The following is a 17,379-nucleotide window of genomic DNA, read 5'->3' as shown; positions in this document are numbered from 1 at the left end:
TTTACGTTAATTCAGGTAGTTCAAAGCTACCGATATAGTTGAAAAACAAAGTTTTCTGAGGTGACCCGATAACCTTTAGTTCACAACAAAACAACAAGTCATGAGTGAGTCTGTAAAAAGAGCTGCTTTATTGTCATCGCCAAGATCAGTGATCTAATTAGGCCAGTCAGAAGCGGCTCCGCCCCAGTCAGATGATGCCTGGGCAGTGGGGGCAGCAGACCAGTCCTCAGTGGCAGGCTGAGTACTCCAGTCCTCACCAGAGAAGCCTTCACCTGCAGCCGGCTTGGCAGGAGCAGCGGCGGCAGCCGCAGCACTAGTCGCTGTAAGGAGACAGGATAAGTTGCGGTTTAGCAAATGCTGAACGCAAGTAACAGGTCATACATTCTAACATATCAGTGGATGTGTTCTTACCAGCAGGGAACTGCTGGATGGCCACTGGTGGAACAGCCACACCCTCAGACCAGTCAGCCACCTCAGGCTGAGTGAAGTCAGCGGCTGGGGCGGTCCACTCTCCCTGGAACTCCTCCTTGCCAACAGCCTTCTCAGCTGCAGCCTGCTCCTCCTTCTCAATCTGCAAGGAATGGTGACATTTAAGATGAGACAATGGCTGCTAAAACATCTGTAATATACTGGGACAAATAACAAGTAATAATAGAAGCGAGGACATGAAATCCAGTGTTATGTCAATCTCACCTCCTCAGGATCCCTGTAGAAGTAGAGATCAGGCATGACCTCCCAGGGGTGCTCCCTGGAGATGGTACCCCTGAACCTCAGCACCTCCCTGGCCAGCATCCACCACATGAGACCCACAGAGTGGTGACCCTGGAACACAAACCATCAGTTATGATGATGTACAAAACTCACTGCCAGTCATTATGGGGCCTTAAACAAAGTGGGTTTAAATCAAATAAACCCACAAGGGTATAAAGATATAGAACAGAAACATTTTGACTGTGTAGCAAGGCCTATGTACCCACTTCCCAAGGAGCACCTGAGAGATGGGGAAACAAGGCCTTGCATTGCTGTAGCACACATTCTGCACCCAGAACTGCACTGAAGAGACAGCGACGGGCTCTAACTGTGTGCATGATGTCCTTATGAGACCATTAAACCTTGACCATAAAAGACATCGACTAAAAACCTCTTATCAAGTCACATGACATCACAATTTTATCACAACAGATTTGTAAATCAGTCCGTCTCACCTTGTTGTTACAGGGGATGGAAATGTCCACGTATCTGAGTGGGGAGTCTGTGTTGCACAGAGCAATGGTGGGGATGTTGACGTAGGAGGCCTCAGTCAGTGGCTGATGGTCAACACGAGGGTCCGTCACGATCAGAAGGCGGGGCTCCCTGAAGGCAGCCTGGATCTGATTGGTGAAGGTTCCAGGGGTGAAACGACCTTGGAAGGTGCTGGCACCGGTAGCAGAGGCAAACTTCAGCACTGCTCTCTAAAGACAAAGGGGATGTTACAGAAATTACGTTCTTTCCAAACTTTTCTTGAGTGACTGTTGTGCCAATACCCGATTTATACTTAGTTGCATGCACCGAAAATAATAAACACGTTGCGATGTGAGCTTGTAGTTCTCTACTGTTTTTTCGGCATGCAACCCAAGCACAAATCAGGCGTTAATGTGACACAGGTTGTTAGGTAACCCCAGTCACAGGACGTCAGTCCTCGTGAAGTCAGAAAACCCGGCCCAGTCACTGTAGCACATTTCCGACACCTAACCACCGACATCAGTGGCAGGTTTTAATAATGTGCATAGAAACAATATAAACAAATTAAATGATTTGTGAGGTGCATAATTCAGCTAATAAAACGTGTCTACCCATTGTATTTCTCTTCACAGTAAAGAACTAGCTTTTAAAAAGACGCCAGGTAAAAAGGCTACTTTAACCATTTAAACCCTATATACTTAGTTAATGTAATAACAAAAACAGCCATCTACAAGCTCACGATGCGTTGCAAGAAGGTAGATGCTATTTTCACATAATGTTGCCGATTTTCACAGAATGCTCGCCTATGATGACATGCCCAGAATAGGGATGCTAGGGCTCATGTGGTTAAAAAGAATGTTCATACCTGTCCAGTGTTCCTTGAGGAGATGACGCACACATCAGCTGGGTTCTCAATTGCAACGATGGCCCTGGCAGCCAACAGCAGCTTCTCCCAAGTCTTCCTCAGGTTGATGATGTACACACCTGGTGACGGAAGAAAGAAAGTGAGCTACACACGTCACCAGGACACGTCAAATGTGTTCCTTATAGGAAATAAGCCCTAGATGTTTTATACTGCCATCATACGATGGTGTCATATAGCTGATCTACAAGCTCACAATGCATTAAGTTGTGAGCTTTTAGATCTCTTTTTTTCCCCCACCTATAATGGCATGTCCAAAATAGGGACAACAGGTTAAAGGCATCTCCCAAGTGTAAAACTCCACAGGATAAAAAGGGTGTATGGAAATTAGTGTAATCCTGGATGGGGTAAACATGTGAATGTGGATTCACTAGGGAAAATTCCCTATTCATATGAAAAACTGACACATATTGCCATTAAGCTTTTTTTTTTACTGTGAGGACATAACTAATTCCTTTTCATATAGTTTCTATCCAGCATGTTGTAAATTGAACATTTCGATGTAAATGCTCTGACAGTTCCTATAACATGATTGATACCACTCCTCACCCATTGGAAGTACTGTACATATCCCACACCTACCCTTCACTACCACCTGGGAGCATATGTTATATTCCTTCATTTATAGGAAACTTAATTTTATATTTAAATGTGCCTCTGTGTGCGACTTTACATATTGAATTAGCATGATTAGCCCAACACTGACCATCGCTTTTTCTCTTATAGACGTACTGCTCCATCTGGTGGTCCATGTTGGTTCCTCCCAGGTGGGTGGATGCTGCTAGGAACTTCAGCACATCCTCCTCCTTCATCTGAAGGACATCCAGACCTCCGGACATCGTGACCACTTTTCCTGCGTTACGAGTTAGATGGAAAAGCTGGAAGAGGCAAGGACAAGAGAACATCATCAACATGTGGTGGTCAGTAGCAAATCCGTGGGTGAGACTAAGCTAAAATCAAAGTAGTTTAATGCAATGATTCTCTAACTTTAGTTTCAATGACCGCTATTTTGGTATGAATTAGGCACACAGACCACCACAACTACAAAAAAAAAACCATTTGTACACTCTCGGGCCTGTACGAGTCCATTTGGTTCCACCAATTTAGCTAGGGACATTTAGCCAACAACCATTTAGAACCAGGTCTAATCGGTCAATCTGTTGAGCAATAAAAGTCATTTGTATAAGTATAAAATACTTGGCAATATGTTCCTAGCAGGCAATAACTTTTAGCCACAACACTGGCTACGAGAAATGAGTCTATACTAAACATTAAGCTATCCAGCCGCGCGCTTCCGAGTATGAACTATGGAGCAGGGCGCATGTCCGCGGCTAGCAGTTAGCTACCTACGTTAGCTCTTACTTCTACTGGAAATTTGACGTCATTTAAACAGTTGCTTCAAAATATGTCCGTGTATGATGTGCTGAGTTGAATTTCCTGTGTTTATCAGACTCCTTTGGGCGAAATTTGTAGGCTTTTATACGTAAACATGCCACTTTTTGACTCACCACGAGACAACGCCGTATGGATATCTGGGCACAGGGTGTAGAAAGAACGATGGGAGGATATGACGTTGTTTTTATACCAAGGCTTCTACGATTCTGATTGGCTGTCTTTTTAGACGGCAGCTGCCTGTGATTCTGGTATGTGGTCAGCAGAGGGTGCTGTCGTCTCACATTCACAGTTTTTGTTTCATTGAGGAAGGTAACTTGAGGTCGGACGGGAATCCCATATTAAGACAATGGGGAGATAGGGATGGAAAGACCATATTAAGACAATGCTGAGACGCTTGACTTCTCGGTGAAAGAGTGGCCTGTGTTGCAACGTTATTTGCTAGAGATAGTGTTGCCTGTGTTAAGTTATCACAATATGTACACAGTGACACAGCGTTATATCGAGAAATATATTTGAAATACATTGTTGAAGAGAATTTCATTAACTGTAAACTGCATAAAGTCGGGTGCCAGTAAGCCATGGGAGAGCCTCCTTGCACCCTGGGCTTTGAAAGACACATGGAAAGAACAGAGGAACATGCTTATCCATCTGGGCTGCTCCTGCTTGGTGTTGACCTAACAGGGTTGTTTGGGATAAGGTCAAGGACATCAGGAGGACATTGAGTCTTACAAATAAAGTTAATGGAGGGAACTGGGCGATGTGTCACCTGAAATAACATGTTATTTCCATTTCCAATAGACACTGTTGATTTGTTGGGTACAAGTGTGTGTGTACCCAACTGTGTCACTCACCACCATAATCATAAATAATGTAGGCTATATCTGTATTCTGGCATAAATAGGCTACTTGTGACTTCAGAGAGCATCACTTACTGTAGTTACACACACAGGTTGCCATAATTTACGTTTTTCTATGAATTACTATGAATTATTATTCTTTATTTTTTGTATACTTTATTTTTTTCATGGGGACACCACAGTGATGCAGTCATGCCAATTACAACACAAAATACAACATCGGGACAAAAACTAAACAGAGACAAAAACAAAATAAGGCAAAAGGAAACGGGCAACAAAACATTGACACAATATACATCAGTAAAAAAACTAAACAGGAAAAGTAAGTTACAGAGGCACAAAAACTAACTAACCCATGTTCATATTCTTTACTGCTCTTTTTCTCCAACTAGAACATCAGAGTAACAGATCATTAATTTGGTAAGTCCTTCATAGAGTGCCTGATAATAAAACAGTACTGAGTTAAAGTTAAAGGTTCTATGAAGACTATGAATTAACATGTAAATGTCATACCAGAGGGGATCATAACATTAGCTGAATTGTACAAAGGACCCCAATGGGTTTAAAATCCTCTTAACAGACCTTGTATTGAACTGTACTTCCCTGTGCTTGTCTTTGCAAACTGTTATGGAAGTATTCAATCAATCAATCAATCAGCTGTAACATATGTGGCACAATTAATGTTTTATGGTTCAAATTGATCCAAATTAATCAAAAATATTGCCAATTTGTGTGGGTAAGCGGCTAACTAGTCTCCTGTGATTTGTGTGCTAAATTTACTACACAGCAATCTGAAAAAAGTAGGCCTACAAACCAAATAATTTGCTAAATGAACAACCCCCATTAGGATGGAAAACTTTAGCCTATATAGGCCAAGGTTTTCCATGTTATATGTACATAAAAAATTAAGTATGGCATGTTTATATTTAGTAGGCTAACTTATCTATTTCAAGACAAGAGGTAGAACATAAACTTAAAGCTTGATATGAGCTTTTCTCAACACTGTGCTCAATGCAGTTGTGAGCTGTGATGTCACATCACCACTCCCCCTCCGCCTGCTTATCTTATGCCTCAGTACTGATAAGCCATATGGCCTTATGTGCTTGACAATACATAACAGCAAATTGCAATTACATAACAGTCCAATGAATTGACCGTTATGTATTTTGAATCTCTTGGAAATAGCTCAATATAACTCACACAGCAAGCAGTCCTTTTGCTAGAGACAAATTACTTTGAAGTACCATTAAAAGCAATGTATCCTACACATGACCAGAGGGAATAAACACCTGATGTAGTCTGTCTGGACTTAATGATTGAAGTTAACTAGGGCATAGATTGAATAGATTGAGTGTGTCAGTGCTGAGTCAAACTGTGTCAAGACTACTTTGTCACAGTGACCTATGGTCACTCAGCCCACACCAGGATCATAAGTTCATGTGAAAAATGTCATAATCATGTTTAACCTCATGTGAACAGATATGTCACTTTCTGTTAAATAATTTACAGTAAAGGAAGGTGAAGTGACAATAGGTGAACAAAGAATGTACGCTGCTGTGTGTGGGTTTGTGTTTGGTATTTGTGAAGCAAGCACAGATTTATTTGAACAATAAATGCAAGACTGTTGTTCCATACAATATACTGTACATTTATTTGACTTTAAAAAAAAAGTAAAATATATTTAAGAACATTACAATATCACTACATATACAAAATATAAAAAACACATAAGATTATAGTTCTATTGTAAGGCAAATCATCTGTACATGTCAAAAGGCAGCAAGCAGAGAAAATTCTATGTTAGAACAAAACTAACAATAATACAGTGGTCATATTTTTGACACAATTACACAGTAAAATCCAGTGTTAACTTAACTCTGACTTAAATAAACTGAGGATTTGACTGTGTATGAATAATGACAAGAGGTTAAAGTGCAATGCCAAACTAATACTCTTGATCTAGCATTTACTGGCACTAATAAATAAATGAATGTGCCAATGCAATCTTTCTGAAATCATACTGTACGTTGCAAACTCTACGGAATGTCAGAGAAACTGACAGAAAGGCATTCCCAGCAGTGTTTCCAAAACATGGAAAATCTCAGTCAGTCATTATGAACAGGAGCGGTTCATTAGCCATGAGGAAAATGAAACAACTTCTAGTGCAATGCAGAAGGCAGAGAACACTCCTATCTATCTAATTATACAGTAGTATAAAACATTATAGTTCTTCCTTCTACTTTTTGCCCATGGCATTTATACACTTTATTTCTCATAGAGGAGTGTTCTAGAAACACAGGAAACCAAGGGCAGAGAGACGAGAGATATGCAATAACCCAGCTCACACATTTCACTTGGTAGTGTGTGTCAGTCATTCTGAGATCGCTTTTCCCCATTGAGATGCCAAATACTTCTCTCCACCTCTAGTAGAGGAAAAACACTTCTCCTCTGCTGAAGTCTGTCATGCAATTTTACTCGAGCAAACAGCAAACACGATGGGTTTCAGCATGCTCCGTCTCCATTATGTAACTTGACTTTTAGCTCTCTTTATCTATTTTTCTCCTCTTTTCCCACTCCTCCATTCGACTCGAGCATACCCCCTCCCCCCTCTTCAGGATCGGAGTCCAACATGGGCCATCATCTGCTCGTACACCGTCCACGCCATGGCTGCCATCATGGTTCTCCTCAGAGAACGTGGAACTGCACCACGGAAGAATCCTTGGAACCCATGTTCCTGAGAGAGAGAGACACACAGAGAGAGACACACAGACAGAAAGATAGAGAGAGAGAGAGAAAGAGATAGAGACACACAGACAGAAAGAGAGAGAGAGAAAGAGACACACACAGAAAGAAAGAAAAACAGACAGAAAGAGAGCGAGACAGACAGAAGCAAATAAGCACAGGTGTTATAAGTAATGGAGAAAAAAAGAAAATACAATGTACTAACAATGAGAAATGAGAGGTTCCAAATTATGTAAGCAGCATGCCTTGGTTTAAAAGTTATCTACTGTAGTCTACATTGTATATTAATGTACCTTCTGGAAACATACATAACATATGCAAACTCGGCTCATTCACTCTAGTAAGTATTTCTATCCTGGATTCTGTTTTTTTTTCTCTCTCTCTTTTCTTGGGGGGGGCATGCAAGCCTTTTATTTAACCACATTAATCCCACATAATTCCCTATTTTGGGGGGAAATGGTGACTACATTTAAATTTGTTCAAAATAGCTAGTATAGGTATAGTATATAGGGGTTAATGTTGTTTTACCTTAACTGCAATGTTCTCATTCCACTGATGAGGTTGACCAACATACAGTCAGACATACCACGTAGAATACTATACAGGGTATATTTAACCTGAACTACTACTACACAACCTGACACCCAACAGTGTTGGAGAAGAGTGGTGAGCTTTAAATAGGTCTGTCTGTCTAAATAAAAACAATCAGATTAAAATATGAATAGAGCTAAATTAAAGTTGGCATAGAACTCATACCCAAGTAAGCCAACATGTTTTTATGAATAATAAACACTAATGAAACAAACTGATTGATACGCCTCTCTGGCTACCGTTGCTTTAGTGATTTACCAGTGAATCACCATGATTTCCTCCACATATGCCATGCCACGATAGCCAACTTCCCTCATACAGTCATTGTTGATAGACTGTATATACAGTATACTCATATATTTACTATTGATAGACTGTACATATTATCCAGACACTCAGGCTGAGTGTCCACCAAAGTGTTTCTTCCCAGCTGAAAACGGCTAGTCTATTTATCTTATTCTTATCTCTCTGCTCTTTCCTGTTGTACCTATCATGTTTTTCACTCCAAAAGGCTGCACACTCCAAGCAACATAACTATATCTATATCTATATCATTCACAACTCTCATTGTTATAGAGGTGTGGATTTTTAAAACAATATATTTATAGTTATAGTTAATAGTGCTTGGTGTGGATGGCACTTTACTGCTGTCACTGCCACAATACCATAATTTCTCCAAGGGGATCAATAGTAGGTCTAGCTTATCTTATCGAAAGTTCATTCTGACCAAAATGTCAGCCTCATTAAAACATTCTTATCCAAAAATATATATCAGGTGATTCTTATATATATATATATATATATATATATATATGATATATATATATATATATTTTGTGTGTGTAATATAAGAGGTGACAGTTACCATGTAGATGAATCGAACAGCATCTGTCGTCCTCTTGTACAGCTGTGGGTTCACTTGAACGTGTGTTTTTACCACGTCGGCAGGCTGGGTGATCAGCGACGCCAACACCCCTGCCCCGACGCCACAACTGAAGTTTGCCAGCGGGGCGTAGGCAGAAGTGCTGATCTCTGAAGCAAACAGAATGAGATTTAGTTTCGAAATGACACCGACTGAGGTGCTTCAGCTTAATGATTAACTTTAACCACTTAAACCCTCTATAGTACACTGGACCTGAGTTGGCTCTGTACTTGGCCCCCTCTTTTTTACCTCTACACAAAATCTCTCCAAAAATAGCAGACCTATTCTCATTTTGTTCTGTTGTGTGATTCGTGTTAATTTTTAGCTCTCAGTGTTAAAACGTACCGTTGGGCAGTGCTGCTTTGGCCTGGCTATAGAACATGAGGTAGATGCCAGAGAAGGGAGCGTCTCTGAGGAGAGTCGCCATCAGGCCAGAGAACAGAGCCATGGGTCCCTCGGTCTGATACACACTTCGCAGAGCCCCAGTCACACTGCCGTAGTTATACCTGCCACTCTGAAACGCAACAGCACACAGGTTTTAAACCTCAATCCCTGTTGGTTTAATATTTTCCTTTGCCAACCTGTGTTTCTATACATTGATGATGTATGATTTCAAACAACAACCCTGTTCACAGTTTGGTGAGATAACATCCACTGGAGGGGAGTTTTAGTATCCATTAGCCTTTCCTTACTAACCTAAGTACTGTAAGCAGGCGTTTTCAGCCTGCATCACTTCATCATCACCCATCATGCCTCTACTCACCTCAAAGCGTGTCTTGATGACTGTGACAGGCAGCATAAAGACCCCTGCAACAGTGCGGGCCCCGGCCCCCAGCAGCACAGCATCCATGGCACCCAGGGTCCTCTCCTGGAAGAAGTGCTGCTTCAGTGAGTAGTAGGTGCTGAAGTAGATTCCCACTCCGGGGATGGTCCTCACGAAAGACTGCAGGAGGAGTAAGGGGAAAAAAATCATATGAGAACTTTCAGTAATAGGGGACACGGTGCATGCATGCATGTGCGAGGCAACAGATAGAAGGGCATACTTACAGGCGACATCCCCTTCCACAGTCCCAGCAGTTTCTCGGTTCGTACAACACTCAGAAACATGGTCACCATCCCCACTCTGGCTGAACTGAAAGAGACAGGCGACGGTTAGAAATACACTGAAACCACTTTCAACCTGGTGTCACTATTTTGGGCAAGACCATGGTACAAGGAAGAGTAAAATAGGGCTTCAGTGAGAGGTGCATTGTCAAGGTCTGCCTTAAACTGATGGCAGATTATAGGGCCAGCTGACTAACTGTGTGTCCTGTGACTAAGCAAGATACAGCTACCAATTAACCAATCACACATTAGCATCTCACTTCTTAGGTGAAGCGCTTTGTGATCGTGCTACAGTGCTTCTAATGCATTTCATGTGAGTATGTCGTCAAAATGAACAAATGCCGGCACTGTCTGCGTGCGTGTGCATGTGAAGCCATGTGCACTCACTGACTGACTGACTTGACTTAAAGGGTTAGGTCAGATTACTTTGAAATAAACTGAAAGAGACAGGCGGCGATTAGAAATATATTAGGGCCCGGATCGCTGGCCTAGCGGTCCGGGCACCTAAGCTCTATTGCAGCCTGACAGCGTGTCGCGGGTTCGAGTCCCGATCCCAACGACCTTTTCTGCGTGTCCTGTCTGTATACTGTATACTATCAATAAAGGCATAAAAAGCCCCAAAAATATCTTTAAAGAAAAACAAATATAAAATAGAGCTCAAGTGGCTACAATAACAGACCGGTATACAATATAAGTACCTCGGATACAAAAAGGAAACAAGTTGACATTGGAGAATTTGCATTTTCTCCCACATTCAGGGCAACGTATACATTGTCTGATACGAGATGAGTGCTCTGTTGATGACTGTCAATAGAACACCAGGCACTGTTGGGAGGTCACATAAGCCAAAGGGCATGCAATATGGTCAGCCAGCTAGCTATCCAGCCTGACGTTTACAATTAGAAAGTGTATGTGGCTATGTGCGTGCATATGGATGTGTTTACAGCACACAGACTCACCCAGGCTGCACGCCGGGCTGCAGGGTCTGCAGGCGTGTCTTGACCAGGTCCAGTGGTTGGAAGAGCAGCGTGGAGCAGGTTCCACTGAGAGAGCCGCACATGAAGGCTTTGATGACAGGGGGGGTCTGAGGAGGGATGGAGACAGAGAGAGAGGTAGGTAGGAAGAGAGAGAAGGAACAAAGAGAAGGTGGTTAACATCACAACAGCATGGCAGGATATGTGGATGCAATGTGGGCGTGAAAATATAAATAAAGTAGAAGATAATAATAAATTAGAAAACACTTTATGGACAGAGACGTCTGGGTTTGAGCACATTGTACACAGACACATACAAACGCAAAGCACTCGCTCAGTGTTGTTCTCCATGCCAAGCATCACCAGTGCTATCCAGAATTAGTCAACGATTGAAAGGTGGCAGAAGAAATTCCATGCAGTCTGCCAACACGTAGTAGCTAAAACATAACCGGACATGTGTGCGGTTAGGCTTTACCTGCAAAGTCCTTTCCAACTCTTAGACTTTATGGTACCACCACAAGTTAACACATCACAGATTACAGTCATTATTTTGCAAACAAAACACAGCCATCCCTACCTTCCCCAGACCACTTGCCGATTTTAAAAGCACATCCTGTTTTTCCTGCATGTTTGTAACTTTTCCCATTTGCCTTAGAGTTGCTGGTTGCTCAATGCAGATCACAGGAGCATCTTTCTGAGCAGAAAGTGCACAGTTGCTTATCACTTGGTCCTACATAACCTATGTTCCTACTCCTTATCGCTTGAGACTAAATGCATAGTGTCATGGCATCCTGCCCTGTTTAATTACTCTGTGGCAAACGTTCAGTGATATAACAAAGATTTACCACACGTCCACAGCGCTTTATAACCCAGCAGTCCTTTCACCTGTGCTTTCTTCAGTTGGACTTGAATCAACAGCAGTTATCACTTGCCTTAAAATTCCACGCCCTTGCCTTGAACAGGAGGAACTGCAGCGATAGACCAATGCAAGCAGCCTCTGTTAACCAATTGTATGGCTACTGTAGTGGAGGCTTGGCATAGTTCCGCCCACCTTTTGGTGCGTCTTAGCCGTTATTTTATTTTTCTGCTGTTGCTGCTGCATTTCTTTTGCTTTATTTAGATAACAGAGTGTAGACTAGAGGAACAGGAACCGAGGGCAGAGAGAGTGCAGCTGTGCTAGATGTAAACGGGTCACAGGAATCTGATTCAATCTCAGCTATTTAAGAAGGAAAACAGAATTTGGTTTTGGCTAAAATTATTATAATATATAATATCAGTCATATTCTATAATATTTTACTTCCCCAAATGTACGCATAATACCAATCAAATTCTCGAGTGTTAGTTTAACTGGGAGTGTGTTCATGTACCTATAACGGTAAATTTCTACACACTCTACTACACACTCAATTTAAACTAACACTCAGAATTGTGCTGTGTTAGCACTGTGGAATTGGAATACATGTATTCAATTCTTCCAGTGATAAGACTCACCAGTGAGAGTTCCATGGTTCTTCAATAGAATAATCAAGTGCAGTTCCCTTTAGCTTGCAGTCAAAGTCTCTCTTCAAACTTTATCGTCAGTCTTCACTCTGCCAGCGTCCTTCCAGCGACTACTGCAGAACACTGCTGGCAAGAAGATCAAAAAGTTAATGAAATATCATCTCATAATGTCATGTTAGTGCATTAGACTATTCATACAGACAGAACGAATTGGCACAAAATCTACTCAGAGGATAAGTTATGTCCCTACATTTGAAGCGGAGAGGTGCAGCGTGGAGGTCTGCCTGTAACTGATGGGAGTTCAGGGAGACCAGACTATAGGGCCAGCTGACTAACTGCGTGTCCTGTGACCGTCCAAGATACAGCTACCCATTAACCAATCACAGACGAGCATCTCACATATTAGGTGCTTTGGGATCCCGCTGCACATGCTTTTAATGCATTTCATGTGAGTGTGTCGTCAAAATGAATAAATGTGTGTGTGTGTGTGTGTGTGTGTGTGTGTGCATGTGTAGTCATGTGCACTAAGTGAGTGAGTGAGTGAGTGAGTGAGTGAGTGAGTGAGTGACTGACTGACTGACTGACTGACTGACTGAAATGTAGTCAGTTACTGGTTACTCAATACAAATTACATGACACATTTTGTAATCTCTTATTGATGAAAATCATTACAACATTTTTAAAATCAAATCGATATACCTTAGAATTACTGCAACATCAAACACTGAAAACATTGCATAATATACAGTATGTCATCATATAAGTAGCCTTGGGAAACAACAGGTCCTGACTCTGAGCCATGTGGCCCATAGGTCAGTTGTCTGCTCAGTTTGTATGTACAGTAGATAGTAGTATCTATATCTATCTATCTATCTATCTATCTATCTATCTATCTATCTATCTATCTATCTATCTATCTATCAGGCTGGGTGGGGGGTTCAGAAGCTGAGGTGTGGATTGGGGACACCAGGGTTCTGGACTGAGAAAGGGGACCCAAACTGAGCTCTCTGGATGGGAGCTGAAAGTCATTTAAGTAAAGTAAAAGAAATCAAAAATGTAATAAAGCTTCTTTGACAATGTAATTAATCTCATTACACTTAAAAAAAAAAAAAATGGGCTGATTATAGTTATTATGTACTATTATCTGATTAGCTATTGCAGTCAGTTAAGGCTATATAATGAGCAACTTTGCTGACTGACTGGCAGGATTGGACTCACATTGGAAACACATGACAAATTAGGAGGAGTTGACAACTTGACATTAACAATATTAGTGGAGTCAATGCAAAGCGACTTATAATAATAATAACATAATTATCAGTAGGCCTATCATCACAAGACCATCATGATTCATAACCCATGTATTCTGCATCATCAGCACCTGTCCTTTTCACTTACCGGCTGGTTTCTTGTAGAGGCAGACACATGCGAAGAAGTTGGATGTTTTGTGGTCAAAAACAATAACCAAAAACAATAACTCTCAGACTATATAGCTATTTCACAGTTACAGAATGAAAAATCGCTCAAGTGGTCAAACTATGCAGCTTCACTGAATCCTTTAAACAATAAACAAACGGTTGGTTCTCTATCTATGCTATCCTCAGAGCTGCTCTTTGATGAGGGTTTAAACCACTATCTGTTCCTCTACTCTGTCTACTCCTCCTGGTAATGAATGTGCTACTAAACAGCGTTGCCAGATTTTGCGAGAAAAATAAGAAAACCAGGTCTATGAAAACAAGCCCAAAAGAAGCAACTAGGCTATGGCTATTTCAAAATAGCCGATCTACAAGCCCACAACGCTCGCACGCGTTGTGAGCTTGTAGATCTGCTATTTCCCCCAAAAAATAAAAATAAAAATCTAGTAAATTTGGAATATTTCTGAAACATTTTAACACAAATCTGCAGACAAATGCATATTAATCTGGGGGTCCTTGCCATGAAAATGTTTGAGAACCACTGGTTTAAACAACATTAGGAAACAAGCCTAAATAATCAACTACACTTTAGAAACAACCCCCCAAAAAAATGCAACCCGCAACTACCAATATTTAAGCAACTTCACAGAAAACCAAGCCCAAAGTCGCTTATAATAAGCGGACATGGCGACACTGAATGAACGCGCTACTAAACCGGCCGATTCCTGTTTAACCCGTAATGACAGTGTAACTATCGCTATGCCATAAAAGAACAGATATACAAGTAAACAACGCGTCGCAGTGAGACGCGTTGTTAACTTGTAGATCTGCTCTTTTTTGGCTCCGCCTCTCTAACCAGACTGCTGCACTGTTCCCCCTATTTTATCGCTGCTGTTTATGGTGGTATTCCCACCCAATCCATTTAAGATTTTACAGGTGCTGTAAACTTTTAATATTACAAGATTATTAGAGAACGTGGCCTTGGAAAGAAACGCTGACTCACTGCCTGAATTAGCCGAATAGGATCTCAATGGATAAACAACTAATGAGCAGTGGTGTAAAGTAACTAAGTACATTTACTCAAGTACTGTACTTGTTTTGAGGTATTTTTTACTTTACTGGAGTAAACAGGAGTTTCCAATTTTCAGTACTTTTACTTCTAATCCACTATCTCAGAGGCAGATGTTATACTTTTACTCCACAACAATTATTTTAAAACTTTAGTTACTAGATGTCAATTTTGATTATTACAAAACATACACTAACCACTTCAGCCTAAATGCCATTTGAAAATAGCAGATCTACAAGCTCACAATGCCTAGGCTACAAAAATGTGTAGCCTAGTTTATCCAGAGAAATGTACAGGTGCAGTCAACAATACAGTATACACCAAGTACATCGACTACTTTACAAGGACTCAAGTATGAAGTTAAACTGTTACAATGATCATAGATCATGAACATTTTCCCGTGTTTTTCCCACTCACTCATCTCATGAGTATAAAATGGATATTGCCATTACAGAAAATGTGTTTTAAATTTTGCATGTTTAACTACCTGTTCTCTTGTATTTGAATGTTTTTACTAAAGTTCTCGCCTGAAAATGTCTAGTATAAATGACTTGTAACTGCAGTGAGGTTAGGATTTCACACACAAAATTAAAATAAAATCTGTTCTCACCCAAATGTGTGCATCTTTGTTGACTATTATTCTGCTAAGTGATAGAACCGGTTCAGACTTGATACATCATTATGCTCTGCTGCTTGTCCAGTAGTAAACAGAACCTAGACTGCCCTCTGCTGGTGAGGCTATGCAAATTCAAAAACAACCCATTGGCTTTGACAGTGTCATCTTAGATACTGTATGAAAACATAATAGCAACCACCATAATCAACGTAACTGTAAAATAGCGACAAACACCCAAGTGGACAAGATGTAGCGGTTTAGAAAGCCTCTTTTATTGCAATAATACCAACAAATTCACAAATCGTCTCTCAATGTTTCGCTTCCAGGGGTGCAGACAAACTTTTCCAGGTTTTTCTCTTCATTTCTTGGTTCTTAAGTGCGAAAGAATATAGACACATAGATCCTTTAGTTGTCTGTTATCCTTATAACAGTCCTCTCACTTTCCAGCAGTGTGAGCCAAAAAGCAGACCTCGAGCACAGCTGGTAGGGAAGACTTAACACTGTCTCATCTCTGTTCTCACTGTAACATCACCATTTATCTGATATGATAGATCCTTCTTTGCATCGTCACTTTACTGTCAGGATACAGTGTATTTAGGCTATGGTAAACAGCAAAATCCTGTGTTAATTTAAGTCACGAGTATAAGAATTATACCCAAGGATTCAGTTTTACACTCATAGTTAAATGAACACAGGATTTTTCTGTGTACTGGTCACCCATGTCCTAATGTGCCAGTAGTCACAACCTCCACCTTCCCTTCGAACTCCCTTTGGTGTGTAGAAACTTCACCTCCTCCACCCCATCAAGCTGTGCCCTGAGAATACAGTGCGTGCTGTGAGTATTGATCAACCCCACCACCCTGTTTTACCCTGCGCATCAATAAAAAAACATTGATAGTAGTAAAGAAACATACGGGAAAAAAAATCTACATGTGTCCAGAGCAGGGGAAATAAACCTTGCACAGTAGAGAACTGTATTTAAGGCCTGTCGGCATATTGGGTGCGTGACTATATGAGCGCGTGCATAGTCGTGTGAAACTTTGTCACCATTGACGTGGTTTACAATGCCTCAGCATTGCAATGCCTCAGCCACCATTTTACATGTCAGTGCAAAATCTAGCACAATCCACCACCTTCGTTATGCGCCAACGGGACACAATTTGTGTGATGCTGCACGTGAATCCATGTCGTTAAATGCACTTTAAATGTGTATCTATCGAATCATTAAGCCCAACAAGCATAGTCGTGTCGAGTAGTAACGACAACTACATTAAAAGGGTACATGTCAGCACATAATGTTAACAACTAAGGTGAGAGAGCGAGCAAAGAGCCATAAACATGTTGTACTTTTCATACTTAACCATTATAAAAACTTCTTGAATACAATACAATTCTATAGATTGCGATATTACTTTGGTCCTCTTCCAGTAAGCTTTCTTCATTTATTTATAGTTCTTTCATTGTTTCTTTCTTCAATTAGAAAAATAGATCCTAAAACAGGACTATTATCATCGGAATGTTTCCTTATAAAAAATATCATTCATATCTATTTCTTGGTTGTTTTTTCTTCCCATAGCACGAAGAATGAAGCATGAGGAAAAAAATTAATTTGGCCCAAAAATAGTGTATGTGTGTATATAAGTACATGTCAGTGTGGTGATTGTCAGCATATTTATGCGTTTACTGGCTTCTTCATTTGGGAGAGTGTACTTGGATTGTCAGCATTAAGGGAGAGACGTTATGAGGGCCTTTAGACTGAAGACTCCCTGCCTCTTTATTCATACAGTATTGTTTGCTTGTGTGTCCTCTGCATACAGTAGGTGTGTGTGTGTGTGTGTGTGTGTGTGTTTGGTGTCAGTATTTGGGTCTCGTCAATCCATGTTGCATTCAAAGAGCAGGAAGTGCATGCTGGGGTTCTTCATTCAGGTTTGGGCTCGGGCGTGTCACCCTTGGGCTCGCTCTCCTCGTCGCTCTCGATGCCGGCACGGCTCACGATGCGTCGCATGGTAAGGGGCAGGTCTCCACGCCTGCAACAACCAAAAACAAACAG

General features: G+C 41.1%; 3 protein-coding genes across 4 annotated transcripts in view; all 3 read right to left on the bottom strand.

Annotated features, from left to right (window-relative positions):
• Nucleotides 1-105: 105 nt before the first annotated feature.
• On the bottom strand, nt 106-3,692 carry LOC308098133 (small ribosomal subunit protein uS2-like). Its single transcript, XM_080446372.1, has 7 exons — nt 3,652-3,692; nt 2,850-3,021; nt 2,087-2,205; nt 1,206-1,451; nt 694-822; nt 412-571; nt 106-320 (listed from the first exon to the last, which is right to left on the bottom strand). Exons 2-7 carry the CDS (start codon nt 2,980-2,982, stop codon nt 154-156), a joined length of 954 nt encoding a protein of 317 aa, XP_080302498.1. The 5' UTR covers nt 2,983-3,021; nt 3,652-3,692; the 3' UTR covers nt 106-153.
• A 2,454-nt stretch (nt 3,693-6,146) lies between these two features.
• Nucleotides 6,147-13,839, bottom strand: LOC308098385 (mitochondrial glycine transporter A-like). The gene is made up of 8 exons (XM_080446720.1): nt 13,628-13,839; nt 12,221-12,352; nt 10,714-10,838; nt 9,698-9,782; nt 9,414-9,593; nt 8,996-9,164; nt 8,594-8,760; nt 6,147-7,129 (listed from the first exon to the last, which is right to left on the bottom strand). Exons 2-8 carry the CDS (start codon nt 12,233-12,235, stop codon nt 7,007-7,009), a joined length of 864 nt encoding a protein of 287 aa, XP_080302846.1. The 5' UTR covers nt 12,236-12,352; nt 13,628-13,839; the 3' UTR covers nt 6,147-7,006.
• A 1,740-nt stretch (nt 13,840-15,579) lies between these two features.
• Nucleotides 15,580-17,379, bottom strand: part of LOC308099033 (myosin-9-like) — a 49,168-nt gene continuing 47,368 nt past the window's right edge. For both annotated transcript variants that reach the window (XM_080447570.1, XM_080447569.1), the window contains one exon: nt 15,580-17,356. In XM_080447570.1, the coding sequence (XP_080303696.1) occupies nt 17,248-17,356 (109 nt within the window). In that variant the 3' untranslated portion in view covers nt 15,580-17,247. The remainder of the gene's footprint in view (nt 17,357-17,379) is intronic.

The sequence above is a fragment of the Gymnoscopelus braueri genome (assembly GCF_963280865.1).
Source record: "Gymnoscopelus braueri genome assembly, chromosome: 13".
Lineage (NCBI taxonomy): Eukaryota > Metazoa > Chordata > Actinopteri > Myctophiformes > Myctophidae > Gymnoscopelus > Gymnoscopelus braueri.
This window is presented reverse-complemented; position numbering and strand designations above follow the sequence as displayed.